Here is a 21,024-nt window from a genome sequence, read left to right as displayed (position 1 = left end):
TTCTGCCACAAAAAGTAGAGCAGGGATAAAAGCCTCCCATAAAAGACCAAAATACACAAAATATTACAAATGCTAAAGAACGAACACAATTATATGCTAGTATCCAGCTTGGAACTAAGACTTGCATAGCCATGCAGTGCTGCACATTAAGGCAAAGGCAGGGAGAACGGTCTGAATAGCCTTGCAATAAGAACTGAATGGATGTTGCTAAGTTAGAAAAAAGCCTTATCAGGCTCCTATGATCACCCAAGGAAAAGTACCCCAAAACTGCCTAGTTCTTGACAGTGATGCTGTTCTTGACAATATAAATATGAAAAATTATATACTGTAGGACTGAGAACAAAGCTATACACAAAGTACTGCCATGCTTCTACAATGATCAAGTTTTATTTTTAAGACAGATAGGTTAAAAAAAAATCAAATAGAAGTGTGGTCATGTAAAAGAAGTAATGCTTAAGATAGCAAGAGATTGGTTGGGAAGAGTAACATCAAAGGGATACCTAAGTGCCTAAACTGATTGTCAAAGTAATTTGTACCTCTGTTTCTTAGAGTTAAAATAAAAAGACTTATATTTTTAAAAGTTTAAGACAAATTAATTTTCATTTTCCTGCTTATGCAATTTATTTGAGAAATGTTTCTGTATTTGTAAAAAGTTCATACCCACACAACACATTTAACAGAAAGTATAGTCAGGGAAATAATATCTGCTACTAGAGAATCATTAATCTACATAGTTTCTCTAGGAAAATCAGATTCAATGTGTTTTTTTATGTCATGCCCCTATCTTTCCAGTAAGAATCCATCCTTCAAAGAGATATGTTTTTAAGAAATTTTATTGAATATAAAATACATAAACTTAAGGCATATTAAGCAAGTAAACTGTACAATGGATACATTAGCAACAAATGAGGGAACTGTATCTACGCAAAAGCCAAAAAGTTACCAACTACTCATACCACTGAAATATGCAGGTACCAGTAGGTGTTTCTGATTAAGACCTTATATTCTGGTTAAAAGGAAAAAAAAACCCTCATAGATTAAGAGCAGTAATTATGTTCTAGTGTCTATTGCATAAATTTAAAAGCCACATTCCACATCAAGACCTCCTTTAGAAGAATAAAGTCTATCAACTAGCTTGCAAACCTTCCAGATAGGTGGTAGAAATTCTATTATACAATTAAAAAATAATGGAATAGCAAACAATTTAAAAAATAATTGAGTCGCCAACTTCCACAGGAGCCCTAACGTTAAAGAAGCGCTGAAAAATACCCTCTGTTTTAAAATCTGAAGAAGTATTACCTAACAGACATCAGTTGATGTTAGTAAAACAAAACATCTGTAAGTTAGATTGTAACATTAAAAAAATCCCTGTAGTATTTTACAGAACCTAGTTCAGAGCCTCATCTGATTCTAAAATTAATTCAGTTTATTTGACATACAGGTTGATAACTTAACCCAATAATAAAAACATATTGCTAACATTACAAATGTAGACTTTTACTATTCAGACTATTTTAATTTCAGAGTATTATGTTCACCCATACATGAAGGAAGGTCACACGGCAAAGAAGCTACAGATACTAATACACAAAAGGGCAGTCGGTTACAGGATGGGCAAATGGGCATCAGAAAGTCAAGAAAAAGCAGAGTCCGTAAAAGAACACTTATTTTAAAGGGAATCGGGTCACATGATGATTGTTCTGTATGTTTCACACCTTTGCTTAATTAAGGATATTGCTGTAGAGAAAAAAGTGTTAGAAAGCTCACAAAAGAAAAAAAGCTTCTAAAGAGAAGAAACTGAAATTTGATAAGAGGTTGTTAAAGAAAAAATGAGATTTTTGTAAAGGTAAAATTATAGAGGATAACAGAAGAAAGCAGAACTATCTCTGCTTGTCAGAAAGCTTTTGTAGCTGTCAAATTAAATTTCTGGAGAGTAACAAAAGAACAGAAACTTAGAAATTTAATTATAGCTGTCATTACCATAATGTCTGAAGAAAAATACTTATACTGGAGCCAAAGATTCACACGCTGTATTAAGGACAACTAAATTTTATATACACTCTGGAAAAAAAGTCTAGAATTAAAGACAATTCAGTTTGTGAGAAATTAAAATAAAGACAACGCAGTCAGTGTTCAGAGGTTCTAACCTAAGTTTTGTTGCGCATCCTAGGGATCTGTGTTTCACTCAAATACTTTGTCTAATTGTAGAATTAATGAGTAACTTTATTTAGGTATCAGCCTCTAAAAACTTTCTATAAGTATGAGCACCATTTGAACACACTGCAGAGTTGTTTTTATTATTGTGTTTGAACCAATGATACTTATCACTGAACTCTAGTCAAAACCTCAAATACCTCAATATTTTAATTAGGAAATACCATCATAAACTAAACTGTCCAAGACAATACATGCTGCTTAAAAAAAAAGTATATACAGAGTAGACAAGCAGATAACTTTCATTTTCGACATGGCATTGAGCAGGAAACAGAAATCCATATTAAAGAGATGGGGTTACATTTTCTTCTATGTATTTGGACTGGATCTCCCTGTACATTAACTTTACTGCTACTTTCCTGAGAAAAAAATCAGATAGAATCTGTCCTACCAGCTTAACAAAAGGCTCATTTTAGAATATTTCGATGTGTCCAACATTAACTACATCTAAAACTGAGTAACTATATTGCCAGAATTCATATGAAGTCCTACCTATAGCTTTCTCTGGTACACATATTAAGGATGTACATTAAAGTCTCATCTGGGACTACGAGCAGTTAGAGGCAGAACTTTGTTTTCAAACTGACTAATCTTTCATTCTTTAGACACATACAAGACTGCTCTACAACTATTGCTTATCTTTTCAAAAAGGTTTTTGATTTTTTTTTATAATTTATTCATGTAAGAGGGGTCTCTGGGCAGTTTAGGTAACAGATAACAGCAAACAGGCAGGAGACTGGAAGACATGTACATTTGGTCTTGCTGATAAACTTTAAGGCTTTGGAAAAGACATGCACTGTCAGTCTAAATGTATACTATATATGTACTACCAATGTACAAACTACACTCCAAAAAGGAAAGTGTAACCCTTTTCCCACTTATTCATAGTTTTTGTAAACCTGTAAGATTACTAGGTAGTTACTTTTGAGTAGCAGTATTTCAAATTGACAGTACCCTCTGCATTGTGCTGTCACTTGCAGTCCCATCTCTAAGTGTACTCTGGCTTATTATTTTAGCAGGCTGACTGAACTCTTGCCTTACTGAATATTCCTAGAAGCGCACAGTTATAAAGAAAAATTAAAGTGTTCCACAGTTGTCACAGACATTTGTAATCTTGCATAAATACACTGTGAGGAGAAAGTATAAACAAAGCCCTTTAAAAAAAATTTGCAAATGTATTGTTTAATCCTTTAATATATTTATGTCATTCAAAGGAAGTTCATAAATATTTCTTTAAACTTAAAACCAATTTAGCTGATAAACACAGGAAGTGCCCATCCTTTAAAAAAACCCATACTAGAGCTTCACAAATCCAAAATTTTCATCTTTCGGTAACTACACACGTTCAGCCTTCCTTTTGTAGCTGTCTAGAATTCTGGTCAAGGTTGACAATAGATCTTCAGACATGAATTCTTCATAGTCTCTGTCAATTTTCACATTCTGTTCATCAAGATATTTCTAGAAGAGAGTTATAGAAAGTTGATTAGAACTATTGTGTCTCTATAGTATTGTGACTTCTAAAGCATTTTAAGCCATTACCGCATAGGTTAAGTGCTAATAGTCAAATACTTCTGTGTCTTCAGAGATTAAACTGACTGGATGTGAGCACTGACATTTAATGATTACTGCTGATTATTTGTACCAAATGACTTCTCAACAAATTTACTAGAATCCACAGACTCAGTGTAACACCCATAAATTGTTGATACTTTAAGTTCTAATGTCCACGCATTTAATTGCAGTTGTAGATAACTGTAGAAAGATTTCATTCTGAATACCAAATTTTAGCTTACCTCTATAGATACTACATGAGTAGTAATCACTTCTAGAAGACGATTCAAGTTATCACCTGCTTTCCTGCTCTCTTCTGTTGTTGTTTGCATAACAACTTGGTATCTAAAAAGTAAAGACCCTCAGAAAGTTGCATTGTAAAATTCCTGACAGCTGAAAATCACTTTACCAAGTAGTATACATTGTCAGATTATTCATAAATTCATTAAATTAGATCAGGCTATATTTGTTTATTAATACCTAACTTAGAAGAAAAAGGACCATACCATGCTTATCAATATGAGAAAAAAGCACCTTAGAGCATTATATTTAGAGTCAGAATAGTCTTTCATGATTTTAACATGTATAATGTGGTTGGTCAAGTATGTTTGTTTGGAAACAAACTAATATCCTTACTACAACTGTACATATTATAAAGGTACATGGAAAAACAGGAGTACACTGATAGAACAGACTTTTTAAATTTCCTAACAAAATATCAAGTGCCTAGGACAAATACTGTTCAACTGTAAATTTATGAAATCAGTACACTGAGATGAGTAGCTGCTCACTGAAGAATTTTAGATATTCATTTATAGGATACTAGATATGTTAGAACTTAAGAGAACATCTTTATCCTTAAAAAAAAACCCAAAACAACAACAACAAAAAAAACCCCAAAACACCCACAACTCAAAACTTAATGTTATGGGCCTTACTGTCGCTGAATATCATGCAATTCATTTGTGGCTTCACTGAGACCTTCATTGACACCACTCTCAAGTAAGTGTTTATGCTTCTCTAACAATTCCAGCTCATTTGCACATTTTTGTTCTTCCTCTTCTGCCTCCTGTAAATAATAGCAAAGAGAAAAATGACATAAATTAGGAAATAATTAGGAAATTTCTGAATATTACTCATCTTGATACTTGAATTAGCAATTCACCACAGAAGTAACTTCACACTCATTGCTCCAAATTAAAATTTCTGTATTGTCCTACAGTCAAAACCAACCTAACCTTCCCCTTATTCCTTCATCCTCATTTCAAAATTTGTGTTGCAGCTATCTTCCCTTCAAAGTTCATGTGAAAAAAAATGTAATTTATGTGCTTACTCTCTCAATAACTTAGAATTGTAACATCACAGACTATATATATATATATTTTTTAAATCCACGTTGAATGAAAAACACTTTTCTCTTTTGGCTCCGAAAGGCGCATACAAAATATAACTAGTCATCTCTCCAGGGAGAAAGACACTGCTGACAATATACATAATACTCTTAAATGCACAAAAGAAGCTAAACGAATTCTACCATCACTAAACATTCAGTTCTGGTAAAGTTTAGTATTACACAATTATTTCTGAAGTATGATGTTTCAGTAATTTAACTTATGGATAGCATTTTTATATATATGAAGAATTACATAACTATGTCTCATTATAACCTGTCCACTAGCTATTTAATATTTTATGAGCTTAAGTAACAGCAAAAAACATGCATGGCAAAGATTAAAAGATGATTTTCATGTGCGTTTGAAAGCAATAAACTAAATCAATTGCCTTCAGCCACCTAAGCAGGATGTTAGCAATGATATAGTCCTCTGTTTTATGGTTACATCACAGAAGTTTAGATTTGAAAGAGCAAACATATTAAACATCAGCTTAGTTCAAAAAGCATTTTTTCTCCTGAGCACTGTGCCCCCCCCCCCAAAACCTCAAAAGACATGCTGTTAAACAACTCAAAATGTATTGAAGCAGCCACTTAGTTGTTAACTGGGAGGGCTATGTTTGTTGCTAAACCAAAAGTAAAGGTGAGTAAAAGTAAAGGAACTGCTCCACCTTGGTGGGGAGAGGAAATAAAGAAAACAGTTTTATATCACTAACACTAAAATATTTAACATGTGCTTTTAGTCAAATAATGTTTTCCCCAATTTTAATGTAGTAATAACACATTTAGTACAAAGTGTAATAATATTTATTATGCACTAAACTGAGTAAACAAGGCAGAAATCTGCTTCAAGCACATGCTCCGAGACATCCTGAGGTCAATAGGTGGATGTGGCTGCTTCTGTGGATGTAGTAACTTATGATTTACAGGATCTGCCAAAGCAAGATACCAGATTGTCTTAGGAGAAAATGGAAACTGACTCTCCTAAAATAAGAAATATTTCTGAAGAGAATGAAAGAACACTGCATCATCTGCAACAACCTAATGGTGACCTATGTTCCAGATGGGCAAAATAAAACAAGATCGTCATGAAAAAATAAGTGAACTAAACAGCCTGCGAACAACAATTTTTCCTTTTTGTCCGATTTACCTGCTTGCACAGAACTAGTATTTCATTCAAATCTCAATAGACTAGTGTAGCATTCTCTAGCAACTGCATTCTTTAGGGAAACTGTTACATAACCTGTGTAGAGATAAAAACACTCTTGTGCCTTGATTATTAATTTAAAATTGGCTTAAGCTTCTCAGAAACAGGAATTGTGAAAATTTTTCTCAGATATCTAAGACAAGATGGGTGGAAGGAGGAGAGGGCAGATGCTCTCTCTCCAATCCCCCCTCTCCTCCCAAAACAATGTATAAACACAAAAAGAAATATATCAAAATAAGATCTACCATAATGGATGGATCACTTAAAAAAAACCAACCAAACAAACAAAAAACCACAAACCACCAAACAAACAAACCAAAGCACAACTTTTCATTAAGGATAAATTTTTCATTGTCATCAACCTATAAAAAAGTTCTACCTTAAGCTTCTGATGGTAAAGATCATCCAGCTTTTCAGCTTCTTCTTTCAGCATTTTCACACTGCTTTTCCTCTCCTCTATCATTGTGTTCACCTAGAAATAAAAATGTGATTAAGAAAAAGTATTAAAAAAAAAGAAATCCAACGTATAACTTCATGCCATCACAGACAACAACTGTGATAGTCGAGAAACATTCATTTAAACTGGAAGTGCATATTTAAAACAATTTCTATTAGGTACAAATATAAAGAATTGTTAAGTGCCATTTGGTATCTATGCAGTTGTATCTTTTGCCACATAATCCTAATTTTCCAAGGAAAGAGGGATGAAAAAAAAAAACTTCAGTACATATAATGCTAATAAAAGTTTGTGCTGCCTTTAAAGGATCTTGTGCTGGAAATGGAGGTTTTTCTAGAAGATTAAGCTTTGAATATTAGAGGCCTAAGTTTTCAATGTCAATTATTCATGGTTTAGAAAAATATACTAATATGTTTTCAACACTTTAGCCTCAAGGTTTGGTTTCAACCAAATCATACTGACTTTCCAAAAAGCTTTCCAGAGGCTTTTATGCTTTTTGAAAGAGTAACCTGTAACCTTCAATGAGAATGGGTTTTTGGAAATCTCCATACAAAATTTAGCATAAAATTTAGATCATTAAATGTTTCCCAGTAACAGTAATTTTGCAGCTGGTGCCTTAAGTTCTTCAAGTGGCAGTGCATATTGCAACATGCTATCTGACCAGAAATTTTCCTTGTTCCAAACGTTCCAGAATCCAGTATTGCTAGAAATCTTCCTGATGACAACTAGTCAGTGATGGTAAGCCAGGCAACCAGATTGGAATAGGCAGCTTATTAAAATATTAAAAACAAATCTTTCCAATGTTTATGGTTATCAAATATATGTAACTGCATAATCTTCAATGCACATTGTTTCAGCTAACAGAGAGAGACCCTAATTCTCACAAAAGCTTTTAGGCTCCATCATAATTAGAGCAATCCTCTTACTACTTCCCCCAAAAAACCCTTCACCTGTCCAAAAGGTCAATCGATATTGGCAGATACCGTTATGATGACTTGATCCTAATCTTCATTGACCAAAACATACCTGTTCTAAAGTATCTTCCAAACTCATTTTCCGGTGAGTAGCTTTTCTAATTTCTTCCTCAGTCTGGTTTATGATCTCCATAAGGGGAGCCTGTAACACATATACATGAAAAATTGCATTAGCCAGATTGTTAGTGTAAATTAAGAGGGATCCCAGTACATCTTTTCTCTCTCCAGTTTTTATTTATGCTGCTGTACCTTCTGATGACAAATTTCCTTCCAAAATAGCACAATGTAGTTATGTCAGTTCATCACAGAAGCTTTTCACTGAAGTTTCATGGAAAGTTTAAGAGTGGCCTTCCCAACACTTCCAAAGAACACTTGGAAATATATTCTTATGAGAATGTTAATGGAAACATTTGGTGCACTTGATGCTACTTACCTTAATCTGAGTTCTGTATTTGACTAGGCAATTTGGTCCTGCCTCAGGATTAAACTGAATCTCGAAGTCGTGGCCTTTGGAATTCTCAGCACTTATTGGAATTAATTTCAGCTTTCTAGCCAGTTTATGATACTCTGCCAGTTGTGTTTCGATCTATTCAGAAGAGAAAGGGCAAAATCTTAGAAAAATACAGATGAAAATCTTTGCAAAAAGTACTCTTATGATATTTGAAACAGGTGTCTGAATTGCTCTTTAGGAACATATTTCCAGGACATGTCACAGTATGCAAGAGCTGTAAGTACTGACAGTTCAGAAGTTTGCATTTTTTGGTTTAAGTGCAGTTTTATGTTTCTTTCAGAGTTTGCTCTGAGAAGTTTCACCTGCGATTTTGGCTACTCGTGCTATTCTTTTTTCCTACCTCAACTTTTTGAAAATTAGTTGACAGAAAAGGAGAAGTACATTTGGAAATGCTACAAATTACTAAGAGAATGATCAGTCATCATATTGATATTCCTTCTCTCATTAATTTTGGCAGCAAATACCTGATGTATGTACACTTCCTAATAACATATTTTAACTTAAGCATACCTGTAGACATAGCTTATAAAATGGTCTCTTTTCTGATGCATGGGTGCCATTTATATGAAAATATCAAGCAAGATATCTTTTTCAGTTTTATGTGCTTCAAACTTGTACACTAAGAGGAATTTAAGATGATATCAAGTGCTTGATAAGCCATAGCCCTGCCAAATACAAAACATATTTGAAACAAGTGTTTTTTAATTCTCTATCTAGCAAAGTAGCAGCTTTTAAATCCCACCACTTAGAGGGACGCATTTCTTCATTCTGTAAGACAAGGGAATTAATTTGTCCCTTAAAAAGTTTCTAAAAGAAATTCCACATAAGAGACTTGTTTGGCTCTAAATGCATGTAGAGATATCGATTCAAAGCACTAGTTTTCCATTACTTCCTTGACATGAAATCTTAACACAAACAATTTCAGCCTAATGTCATCAAAGCTGTTGCTGCTTTAACAGTGGGAGCTGGCAGTAGTGCATATTCTTGCTGTGTCCCTGATGGTGTAGAAAAACATAGAAAGAATACATTTACATTATGCTCAAAACAGAAAAAAGAAAAAAGAAAACTTTTCAGAGAGAATATAAACAGAAATCAATTCTGTAATTTTTTTGAGGCTGTTAAGAGACATCCATGCTATTGTTCCATCATTTAGGAAAGAAGTTAGCAATAGCCAAGTCTCAAGTTTAATTTTGTATAATGAAAACTGACAGCTGCCTCTCAGAGTAGCAGTATTTTCACATACCGCCTCTTTATTTCTAGCATATTTTAGCTCCTCATTCCACAGTTGATGTTCTTCTGCTTCTAGTTCCTTAGTCAGTTTGTTGATGGTTTGCTGCAACTCATTCCTCTCATGATTTATTCTCTCAATGTCCGCAACGGAGTACTTCTGGTTATCAAAGATGTACTGGAGGCGGGCATTTTCCTGTTTCATTGCTTCTACTTCCATTTCTAAATTCACAAAACATTCATAAAACGGATATAAAATACCAGCCTATATAGTTTAACCCAATCTATATATTTTGGTGAGTAGTTATCTACATTTCATGTTTCTAGTGTACAAATGGCTATCAGCCAAAAAAATTTCTTTATTAGAAATCCATTTAGCAAAATTAATTTGTACAGTCGTGATACAAAGCATCTCACACTTGCGAAGCTGAGAATTATAAAATACTTCTAAAGCTATTTCTAGCTTCACCAACCATCTGTGACCGGAACCTTTCTTACCTGCTGTCTCAACTTCTTCATTAACACCTTTCATTTTCTGATCAAGGATGGTTGTATGAGATTCTAGATTTGCCATATAAGCCTGGTATTTCTGGACATCTGCTTGCAATGAAGATTTCAGCTTTCGCAGAGATACTAAACGATCCTAGTAAATGGATGGAAAGAACAACCACTAGTTTATTATCTACAATAATTATTTTACTTTCCAGACAGGACAATAGAATAATTATAGTCAGTCTTAACAGCATAAATAAAAAAATTAATCAAAGTTCTTCCGTGTTTACATCTGTGGCATCTTACTCAAGTCTAAGTCTTTAATAATAAAAAGAGGCTGAAAAGATGATTTGCATCTTAATTCTTGCTTTTTAGTATTTGACATTTCCGGTTTGCATTAGGTGTTGCATAAATGAAGTTCCTGACATAGGTAATTCGGAAGTATTACAATAATACACAAAGGGCAGGTGAAACTAAGGGCAAGTAAAGTTAGGAATGAAACAACCACATTTGGTGTGCAGGCTGGAATCTCAAGTTGCCAGCTGCACAGCCACTAACCCATTTTGAATTTAATGATGTATTAGAAACAGAAACTGTCTTTTCAAACACAATACTTTCCCCAAAATATATTTTGATGGTTACCACTGCTTTCCATACTCCCATCCCTTAAAAAGTTCTACAAATATTTGGAAGAGATATTGTTGAAGTTCAAATAAACAATGGTTCAACTATTTCATTAAGATTTCAGCCAATGCAAGATCTCATAATTTGAAAATATCTGCACAATGACAAACAAACTGTCACTGAAGACTCCACAATAACGCATTCTACTACAGTGGTACAGTCTGTAATAGCCAGGGCTAATTAGAATCTTCTAGAACACTAAAAACAATTTTCCATTTTTCGTAATGTATTATGAGTATCTTGCTATAGAATAATGATAGAGTACCTCCAGGGTCAATAACTGAAAAAGAAGTGAGGTCCCCACCCCTCCACCCCCCATGCATGAGCACAGACACAGTTCACTAACCGGCTCACTTTCCCTTTCTTTTTCTAGTCTTGCGATCTCTTCGTGAAGCCTTTTGTTTTCTGCAGCTAAACCTTCTATCTGGAATTCATCTATGTTAAATAAATCCTCTGGGGGGGGGGAAAAAAAGTGATATAAATTAATCTCACTGAATATCATAATCTATACTGAATACCTGTATAATTGCTATAGTTTCAGCACAATGAACACCCATTATCTGAACTTTTTTTTTTTTTAAACTGAAAACTAAAACGCATCTTACATTAAAAACTTTCATTACAAAGCAAATACGCAAAATAATCCAAACAAGTTTGTCGGTCTTGGAGTCATACAAAAGCTAAAATCACTGCTGTGAGGTCAGTTTCCAAACTCTCATATAGCCCACACTGTAGCAATAGGGGTTGTTATAAGAGTTTCATCTGTTCCAGCTTTTCAAGGGTAGTCTCATTTGTATGTTCCTTTTTCACCCATGTACTACTCTGCATCTTAAGCCATGTTTTCTCCCAGTTCCCTCAGTTTTTGCCAAACAACTGCATGATTACTTTTTCCTACTAACATCTTTCTGTCTGGGAATTTGTCTCCTCTCCAACTGATGGTTCCTGCTGACAATAGAAGGGTCCTGAGTCTGCTTCGCATAAGAGGGCCCAGAAGGGGAGAACTAGTTTCCCTCCTTGTTCCCACATTCTCTGTTGCATTTCTGTAGGTGAGGAAACAAATGAGTCAAAAAAATTCATTTTCCAGCTCTCTGAAGGCAAACACAAGTGCCGGTTTGAGTCATACTTGGGAATCCTCACAATAGGGTATGGAACTCTCACAGACTGTTTTCAGAGCTTTTTGAAGAAGCTGAACCTTCTTGCTCATCAAATTTGCAGCCTTTAGTGAGAAATTTTTCCTTTTTTTTTTTTTTTTTTTAAAGAAACAAGAACGATCTGCCCAGCTGGAATTTGCACCTGAAGACCTGCATACTGCTTTTCTGTCATTACAAAGTCATTGAAAACAGCAGGACTACACAGGCACAGTTGACAGCAGAGCGTGACCTGTCTGTCTGTACTGGTAACAATGCATAAAACAGAATTAAGTCAGTGTAACTAAGGTGTTTGGGAATTTCAGCTTTCCTTATCTCAAATCACTCTTATTTGTAAACCGAGCAAATCTGATGCTAGGAGAAAAGAAACAAGTAACACAATTAAATATTTCATTAAGACATGAAAACTTACTTAATTTTGACTGCACTTCTGCATCAAATTCTTCAAAAGTATCTCCCCCTTTCATGAAATGCTCATAGCACTTCACAGTGTAGTCCACGAAAAGCTGAAAACAATTTAAAAAGCTTTCATGAAGATTCAAAGGGCTGTAAGATAGCTAAACAGTCCAAATCTACTCAACCAATAGAATTATACAGAGGCAAAAATATCTTTTACAAGTTTGACTGTGCTTCTTTCTGTAAAAAGTCTACTTGTGGGCATCTTTTCTTGTTTGTTTTCTTTTTTAAAAAAATAGTGTCAGCAGATGATATTCAGACAAAAGGATGCATCTAGCATTATTAAAAAGGGGTTAGAAACACTTAATTGATTTTCTTTGGATACCTAACCAGGATAGTAAACACAATATTTAAGTTTATCACCTTAGACCATATGATCCTCTAAGTTTATAGGAACTGTAGCTCCGTTTAGTGGAGCTCTTCAGTAAATATGAATGCTATACTTCAGATTTACAGATGTCAGAGAATTAATGTTAGAATTAAAAGAAGGTTACCCAAAGGGTCAAATTGCTAGAGACTTTAAATTGCAGATCTTGCAGAAAGAATTAAGCCAGTATTGTAAATTTTGCTTCAATTCACAAATACACACACACACACACACACACACACAAGATCTATGTATACATTTAGTTTAAAAGCATTTCTGCTTGTCAACTGTCCGGTTTGTAACCTTAGTTCAAAATTCAAAATTCTGTTTTAATTTGATTTTTTGCAATTCACTAACTCTATGCTCTGGCACATCATACAGCCTTTCCGAACATCTGCTGCAAGTTAACACTGAAAGTTAAACCTGGATAGTACTATTTATCTATGGTTTAAAAAAAAAAAAAAAAAAAAAAGGCAAGCAAGCTACTTTAAGTACTCGAGTTAAATTCAGTATCTCCACTGTTTTTTACATGGCAAACTAAGAAGATGCCAACTGAAGCCATTACATTTACTTTTACAATGAAGTTATGCTGTACTGCTCCTAACATTAGGAGACTGAAGTCATATATTGTGTTATATATTTAAATTGTTCAGCTGAATTTTGTCATATGCTGTAACTAAACAATTATGATAATCATTTACTTTTTTATGGTACCTTATTATGTACAATTCCATCATCTGTCTCTCCTCCCCAGCTCTGTCCATCATCAAACGATGGTGCATTTTCCCTTATAGCAGAATACAGCTAAAAGGCATAAATGTACATACAAAGAGCAAATTTGATGATCTTGCTTAGTTTTCATAATAGTTTCATGTCTGTGATAAGCAGAGTAACTTTGGATTAGGATTTCAGCAAGTAAGATGTAACGATGCTGCTTCAGAGCAAGTGACCAGTCAAATCAGAGTAGCGCTACTGTCTTATATTGACTAAAAGCACAGATGAAGAGGCATTCACTGGACAGTCAACACTGCTAAATTGCCTTGATAAGTCACATTTTTCAGCAAGAACCATGGGATTTTCAAGTGTGCCCAATTCAGCAGTGGTGAACTACTGGTCCCAATTCCAAATATGGCTCAGACGTAAGCTGGCAACAACTGTGAGTTACCACTATAACAAAAACACCCCCCCCCCATACAATCATGGGTCACTTGAATAGTTGCTATTGAAAATTCCATCCTTCAACTTTAAATTTAGGAGGTGACAGATGTCACAAGAAGTTTCTTCACCAAAAATACATTTTTAACAGTCCTGATTATACCTATGAACTTTTCACAACATTTTTATGTACATATATACAATAAATTATTTTTGCTTTCTCATACACAAATTTATTTATTTTTTTAAACTACAGCATAACATTAAAAACTTCAGTTTACACATTAGTAAACATTAAACATTAGTTTAAAGGTTACTAAAAGTACGCCTAAAGGCTAGCTTCATGGTGGCAAAGAAGAATACCTACTTTTTCTTCACATAAATAAGAAACAACAAAGGCATTTTTAGAAAGCTGTTAAAAGATCTTTTTTGAAAACAGCATTCCAGCCTGAAAATTGGAATTATCTGGCTTAAAGAAGTCAGATGCTACCTTGACACAATCAATTAACCAAACCAAAGCTGTGACAATCTGAGGCCATGTGTGTGGTGCTCCCACTGTATACATTGAGCTTTTTGACAAAGGAAAAGGGTACCTACAAGGGAAAAGAAAACACATTTTTAATAGCTGTGAAAAAAGTGACTAAAGCAAAAGAGCACAATTTTACATTTAGGTTTTGAGGCACACAAGGAAGAATAAACTTAATTGCACTTTATACTGTACATCAAGAAGAGATAAGCCGAGTTCTTACAGCACAGTTCCACTGTGATGGGTTTCTTATTTTGGAAATGAAGAAATGGATATTTGTAGCATGTGCAAAGATTAGGAAAAATTAAGGCCTCATATGAAGTGTAAACTATTTCTTCATAAACTCCTTTGCCCAGATGCCTCTTCCCCTTCCCCTAGTCAGCTTATTATGTTGCTTTGTCTCTCTTGGTACCACTTACTCTCAGATCAGATCTGTCTTTTGCCTTCTGAAGCTACTATGGGAAGAGAGGAGGGCACAGCAGTACCAGGGAAAAGGAGCGGGAGCCCTATGAAGATGTGATAAATGAGACAGATCTCAGTGCAAAGGCAACACACACAAAGGAGGGAAAAATAGTCCAATGGATGCCTAGCCTCTATTCAAACTGGATGTGCAAGCCTGAAGGATTTCCTAACACGTAAGAAGAGAAACTAAGACACAGAAGCCCTGTTCTTATAGGGCAAAATTTTTGCTTCTTGGGGTCAAAATGTGCTTTGAAAACAAAAAAGCAGCTGATGATTAGCTTAATATTATGCAATAACAGAAAAGGCATCATTTCAGAACAGCTGCATATCAAACTATTAATGTTACTTATAAATATGGAATACACAGATGCTATTCTGCTAATTACAGACATGCTCTCAAAGCCTTCTGAAATGCAAGGAACAGAGAAGTGCAAAATTTAATTCAACTTTAGACAGACAGCTGCACAAAGTTATTTTAGAAACACAGGACAAAAAGCTATGATAAACTGACAGTTCCAAATAAGCACTCATGAACTTAGCTTGAGGATTTTTTAAAAATGAATTATTTAGGTCTATTTTCTAACTCTCAAAAGATTTCTTAAAGTGAGTTCTCAAAATAAGTCATTTTATCCAGGATTACATTCTCAGTGAGCAGAGTAAGGCCTCTGGAGAGCAACTTTCTTCTCAGTGATTCAGCTAGATCAGCAGTTTCAAATGTTATAGATTAAAACAATTTCTTAAAATACTGAGAAGTGAATAGAACAGACATACACAGCTAAGGAGACCTGGCACTATAAAACATAAACTAAGTACACTATCACAAGAAGTCTTTGACAACATCATGGGCTCAGAGAAAGCTACAGAAGTAAAATATTGTTCACTTTTCTATAGGACTGAAAAAATGACCCTTAATAACAGGTAGGGTTTTTTGGAAAGCATTAATAATTCCAAAAACTTACCGCATTGAACAAGAAAGAAAACACTCAGCTACTTATTAGTATTTTATTCCCCTCTCTTTGAATGCAGAATGAGAGAAATTTCAGGAAAACTGATTTTAAACTAAATGGGCAGAGCCAATATTTTGAAGTCATTTTTAGTGCTTGCATTTGACTACAATGAGCCAGTCTGTCACAGGCTGCCAAATTGAGGCCAAAACTGAAATTTTCATTCAGGAAAGTGTTTTCTCGAAGTCTAATACAAATAAAGATAGTTATTAGATTTTAAGTTACAAAGCAAGCTTCTAAGATGCTATAGTTCTGCAAGTTTAAATAGAAGATATACAATAAAGTCTAGGAACCAAAGACTGAAATCAGAGCTTACCAATAATAAAGCAAAATAATCACAACATTGTAGTTACAGAGTCTAATGTCAATAAACAAGCCTGTCCTCTTTCCGCAGCAATAATACAGAACCCTTAGCTTTCTAATTTCTAGCTTTACAACATCTATTTAGCATAATAAACTGACAATGACAATCTTACCCAAGCTCTTTAAAAACTCTGGGAATTTCCTCTTCAAATTTTGAATCAGGCAGTTCATAAGAAGGGCAGAGAAAGCCATAGATAAAAGTGAAGATTTTTAAGAAATCCTTAACAGATGGAGACTGTAGTGATTTCATGGAGACATTATGGGCATAACCATTCTCAACAAGAAGCTGAGAAAAAGAAACATTAAAGTAGCAAATCAGTCAATAGATAAAATCTAAAATTGAAGCCATGAAAAATAAATATTTTGATTAATCTTTTATTATGTAAAACAAATGTTAAAAATAATTTAAATAAATAATAATAAAATTAAATAAATCAAATAATAATTTAAAATAAATGTTTAAAATGAACAAGTTACCTCACAGAGCTGTTTGATACATTGTTGAATGTATGCCTTGTCATGAAGCGGCCTGGGATCCTTGATCTTTTCTGTACCAAACACACCATACTGACTGTTGCGTGAACCTCCAACACTGCTAGTTCTAACAACAAAAATAATATACAATTCTTGTGACAATATCTATAGCCAAAAACTCAGAATATTTTTAAGTCCTTACATTTGCTGTCTTTATGTTTCAAGGATACCTGAAGGTTTCTCTTTAACTAGAATGATAGAAAAAAACATCAACTCGGAACAAGTGAAGCCCACTGACAACAGGGAGCTTACTACATCCTGGGTGAATATTTCCTTCAGTTTATCTAAAGAAAAGGAGTTTTATAAGAGTGGAAAAATTGCCCTAAGGTGAAGAAACAAAATGATGTAAGTGGTTCATGAAAGCTAAAATATTTAAGGAATAATTAAAAGGAGCAGATCCCTGCAAGAGTGGAGTCCTGTCAAAGAAGATACCAACAGACATCAGAACACAGAGAGCCATGAACTCAGATTGTGTGGCCTGTTGGAAGGCCGGGAAAGCTGAAAGACTATAGGATTTTGGAAGGTTTGCATCTTAGACTGAAAAAGAAACTAAGGCAGAGAATATCATAAATGTGATTCTTCTTTTGCATGATTTGTGCCTCATTTATTCTTGATTTCTCATGTTTTAAATCTTTCTGCAAAAAGATACCTGTTTTTCTGAATGAAGAAGCAAAATATAAGCCTAGGCAGCCAGACTGGCACATCTGTAGGAAAGCTTGATCAAAATCTGGATATTAAAAACATCTCCCAAGGCTGTATTGAAGAGGATTGTTCTTCCTTAAATAAGTCAGTGTCTTAGGCAACCCTGCAAGTTATGTAGTGCATATCATTCCCAAGAAGAGGAACAGCTCTCAAAGCTATTCCTGCTCCACAGCATTATTGTTTAATGATCAATGAGTGGAGGGAAGGTAGACCTGAAGATCTTCTGTCCTCACATCCATTTTTTCCCTGTAATGAAAATCTCTCATAACGGACAAAAATTACAAAATGTTGTGGAACAATCAATACCTTTTGCCAAAAAAGCTGACTTTTCTTTCAGAAGTTCCAGACGTAGGTTTGCTCATGCTCAGCTTCCCAAATGTTCCTCTGTCCTTCCTGGGGGAGAAGGGGGAAGGATTCAAGTGATTACTGTTTCTACCATTTCATCTATTGCTCATGTAAGAAAACTGTAACATAGGCATTTAAATCTAAGCAACTTCAGCATAGCAGCCTCTTGGTGGTGTCAGGTGGTTTTAATGCATCATTGCCCATTATCAAAAATATTTCTGCAGGAAGTTTTATATGCATACATTTTTATACATATACATACACTCAGATATCCTCCAACAAATATGTAAAAAAAGTATAACAATTTAAATTGTGTCATGAGCATACCAGTAGATTAAAGTTTTAGATCTCAAAGTAATTATATATCAACCATACTGCATATGCACATAGATGACATCAGTTCTGACATTCAAAGCTTATAATATCAAGAAAAGTATTTACCAGACCTACAGAACTTTAAACTCATATTTATTCCAGAGGTACAAGACATGCGTCTGAAGTTAAGCAAGGAAGTTTTTGCAGAACAGGAGCACTTGTGCAAATATCTTTTGCTGCAGGCAGTTTTCTTTTTGCTGCTTCCATCTTTTTCGGTTGCTACTCACCTACTCATAAACATATCACAGTAAATCTCTTCAGAGTTAACTTTATGGACCCACTCCTAGCAACATGATCAGTAACACTTACGTCTGAGGTGTTTGGAGACCCATCTTGTTGGTGTCCTGTACTCTCAGTGCCATCACAGACTGCCGACTACTACTCCCGGAAGTACTTGAGCTTCGTCTCATTGTGGCTAAACTGTAAATCACAGTCTGTCAGTATGGGAGAATCCAGGATCTGAGAATATTTGCCTTTCATAACACCACAGTGACTTTCTAAGGGGTCAGGATAAGCAAGTGGAATTGTATGTTAGACCAACAACTGTGTGACAGGTCAAGAATTTCCAAAAATATTAGATTTTCTTTAAAAGAAAAAAAAAAGTGAAAATTTTTTGGGAAACAAAACAAAAAGTTTCCCGATGCAAACAGGTATGCTACCTGAATTTTCAGATACACACTAAGAAAAGGTGAATGGTACATGTCTGATTTGGGAACTACACAGCAGCAGTACAGCCTTTTAAATTAACTATTTCACAGATGAAAGCCAGTGCTTGCTCCAAACCAACTATTTTATTTTGACTTGTATTTTGGGGCATTTCTAATTACAGGTACTAAAAGCAAAATGGTTGAATACATTTTTCAGTTTGATTAGCTGTAAAGAAGGCCACGTTAACATGACTACTGCTTCTAGCACTTCATCCATCACTCAGTTCCTTAGCCACTACCTCGGAGCCTGCTTATCAATTTTGTGAATGATTTTACAGTTTCATAGAGAGCATGATACCTGGGAAGTCAATTCTGAATTAATATTATGGACACCTTTAGACTATGGATAAAAAAGGGATGCAATCAAACTGGAAGTACTGAACTTTCTCTGCACTGGTATTAGGCAGGATTTTCAGGCAAACAGAACTCACTCACTTGACAAAAAATGGCATCTTCTGCCCTCTCCACAGAAAACGTACATTATTTGGGGGGTGGGATCAAATGACTGAACTAATTGAAAAACTGTCATTACAAACATTACCAAAACATAGTAGCAACATAAATTATGTTTCACAATCATACTTCAAGTTTCAATTCTTGCAAAGCATGACATAAATTCAACTTGTTAAGCCCCCTTTTTAGGGCATTTCACCTGTGATCTCATTTTCATGGCGGGGCGGGGGGAAAGAGCTGCATTCATCCATAACTTTACTGGACACACACCACAAGGTAAATGGTATTTATAAAAACAACAAATGGCTAGCTTAAGACTATAGTTTGCTTGAGTCAACACACCAGAACAAAGGTAGGAACATAGCATAATTGGGCACAACTGCATCCATTTACATTAGCAGTATATTTAAATTGTATCAAAGGGAAAACAGGGGCATTTACATGACTTTATACGGGCGATACTGACAAGCCTAGCGCCGCAGGTAGCCGAATGAGTAAGGGCGGCAGCGTTTCTCAGGGTTAGGAGAGGGTCGCAGGTTGCATGAGCGTACTGCTCAGCCTTTCCTCAGGTGGCACACCTGTGCCCTCTCATACTCCCCGGATTGTTGTTTTCCACCGTCAGCCCGTCTCCCACGCACAGGGGGCAATGAAACACGATAAAAGCAAGTTTTCCCTTCCTGCGTGCCCTCAGTAGAAATAAGAGCCCCCCTCAGGGAAAAAGCTCCCGTTGGACCCCAAACGTTAGCCGCAGCGGAGGCGCCCGCCCCTCCTCACAGTCGCGGCCCCTCCGGGAAGACAGAGCCAGGCCGGCTCCCCGCGCCTCCGGCGGGCAACGCGCTGCGCCCGCCCCCCCCAGGGCCGCGGCCCCCTCCCCGCCGCGACCCGCTCAGCCGCGGCGGCAGCGGCAACGCGGGCAGCCGCCCCGCCCGGCCCCAAGCGGAGCCGCGGCCCCAACGGCCGCCCGCCGGGCCGGCGGCGGGGGACTGGCCCTCGCTGCTTGGGGGTGGGGGGTCGTGGAGAGCCGCACCCTGCGGCGCAACGCCCCCGCCCAGCCGCCCCCGTTACCGTTAACGGCGCCGCTGCGGCTCCTTCCTCCCAAATTTCAAATCTACCCGCCAGCCACTACGTCACGCCCCGCGCCTGGGCGCATTACATTAGAGCCGAGCCGCGAGCGGAGAGGGTGCTGTCGTCACTTCCGCTTTCCCGGCTGCCACTTACAAAAATACACGAGGCATACACAGGCACATATATATTTATGTATGTATGTATGTAAAAACATTGTTTCATTTTTGTCACAGTAGCTCCTCCTTTGGCGGGAGGGGAGGGCACGACGGATTTTGGAGCCGCACTGGACTCACGTAGACCCCGCGCGGGTGCCCGCTTGCCCCGGAAGTTATTAGCAGGAGAGGAAGCAGCCGTACGGCAAGATGGCGGCGCTCCCGCTGGCCGCTCCCCGCGTGGGTCAGCGAGGCGTCCGCGGGCTCTTCCCGCCCGGAGAGAGGGAGGCGCGGGCGCCGTGCTAGGGGCTAGCGCGGCTCCGCGAGGGGCCACACGGGCTGCGAGGACGGGCGCGGAGGGGGGCAAAGCTGGGCGGCGGCGGGGGTGGTGATGGCGATGGCGGTGGTGATGGCGTTGTCGTTATCCCGCCCCTGCCCGGCCCCTCCGTGCTGACCTCCGCAGGCCCGGGCGGAGGCGGCTCTCGCCCCGCCGCCGATGCCGA

General features: G+C 36.6%; 1 protein-coding gene across 1 annotated transcript; it reads right to left on the bottom strand.

The window, feature by feature from the left end:
* Positions 1–815: 815 nt before the first annotated feature.
* NDC80 (NDC80 kinetochore complex component) lies at positions 816–20,437 on the bottom strand. The gene is made up of 17 exons (XM_013942892.2): positions 20,370–20,437; positions 18,454–18,564; positions 17,731–17,817; positions 16,666–16,789; positions 16,302–16,474; positions 14,324–14,426; positions 13,393–13,482; positions 12,268–12,361; positions 11,054–11,160; positions 10,030–10,174; positions 9,548–9,753; positions 8,227–8,379; positions 7,846–7,935; positions 6,742–6,834; positions 4,704–4,834; positions 4,008–4,110; positions 816–3,672 (listed from the first exon to the last, which is right to left on the bottom strand). Exons 2-17 carry the CDS (start codon positions 18,552–18,554, stop codon positions 3,550–3,552), a joined length of 1,923 nt encoding a protein of 640 aa, XP_013798346.1. The 5' UTR covers positions 18,555–18,564; positions 20,370–20,437; the 3' UTR covers positions 816–3,549.
* Positions 20,438–21,024: the final 587 nt, after the last annotated feature.

Source organism: Apteryx mantelli, chromosome 2, assembly GCF_036417845.1.
Source record: "Apteryx mantelli isolate bAptMan1 chromosome 2, bAptMan1.hap1, whole genome shotgun sequence".
In the NCBI taxonomy this organism is placed as follows: Eukaryota; Metazoa; Chordata; class Aves; order Apterygiformes; family Apterygidae; genus Apteryx; species Apteryx mantelli.
This window is presented reverse-complemented; position numbering and strand designations above follow the sequence as displayed.

Coding starts and splice junctions, on each gene's coding strand:
- NDC80 (XM_013942892.2), bottom strand. CDS start 18,554: ATGAGACGAAGCTCAAGTACTTCCGGGAGTAGTAGTCGGCAGTCTGTG. Junction 16,790..17,730: donor GTCAGCTTTTTTGGCAAAAG/GTATTGATTGTT, acceptor TTTTGTTGTTAG/AACTAGCAGTGTTGGAGGTT. Junction 9,754..10,029: donor TGAAGAAGTTGAGACAGCAG/GTAAGAAAGGTT, acceptor TTGTGAATTTAG/AAATGGAAGTAGAAGCAATG.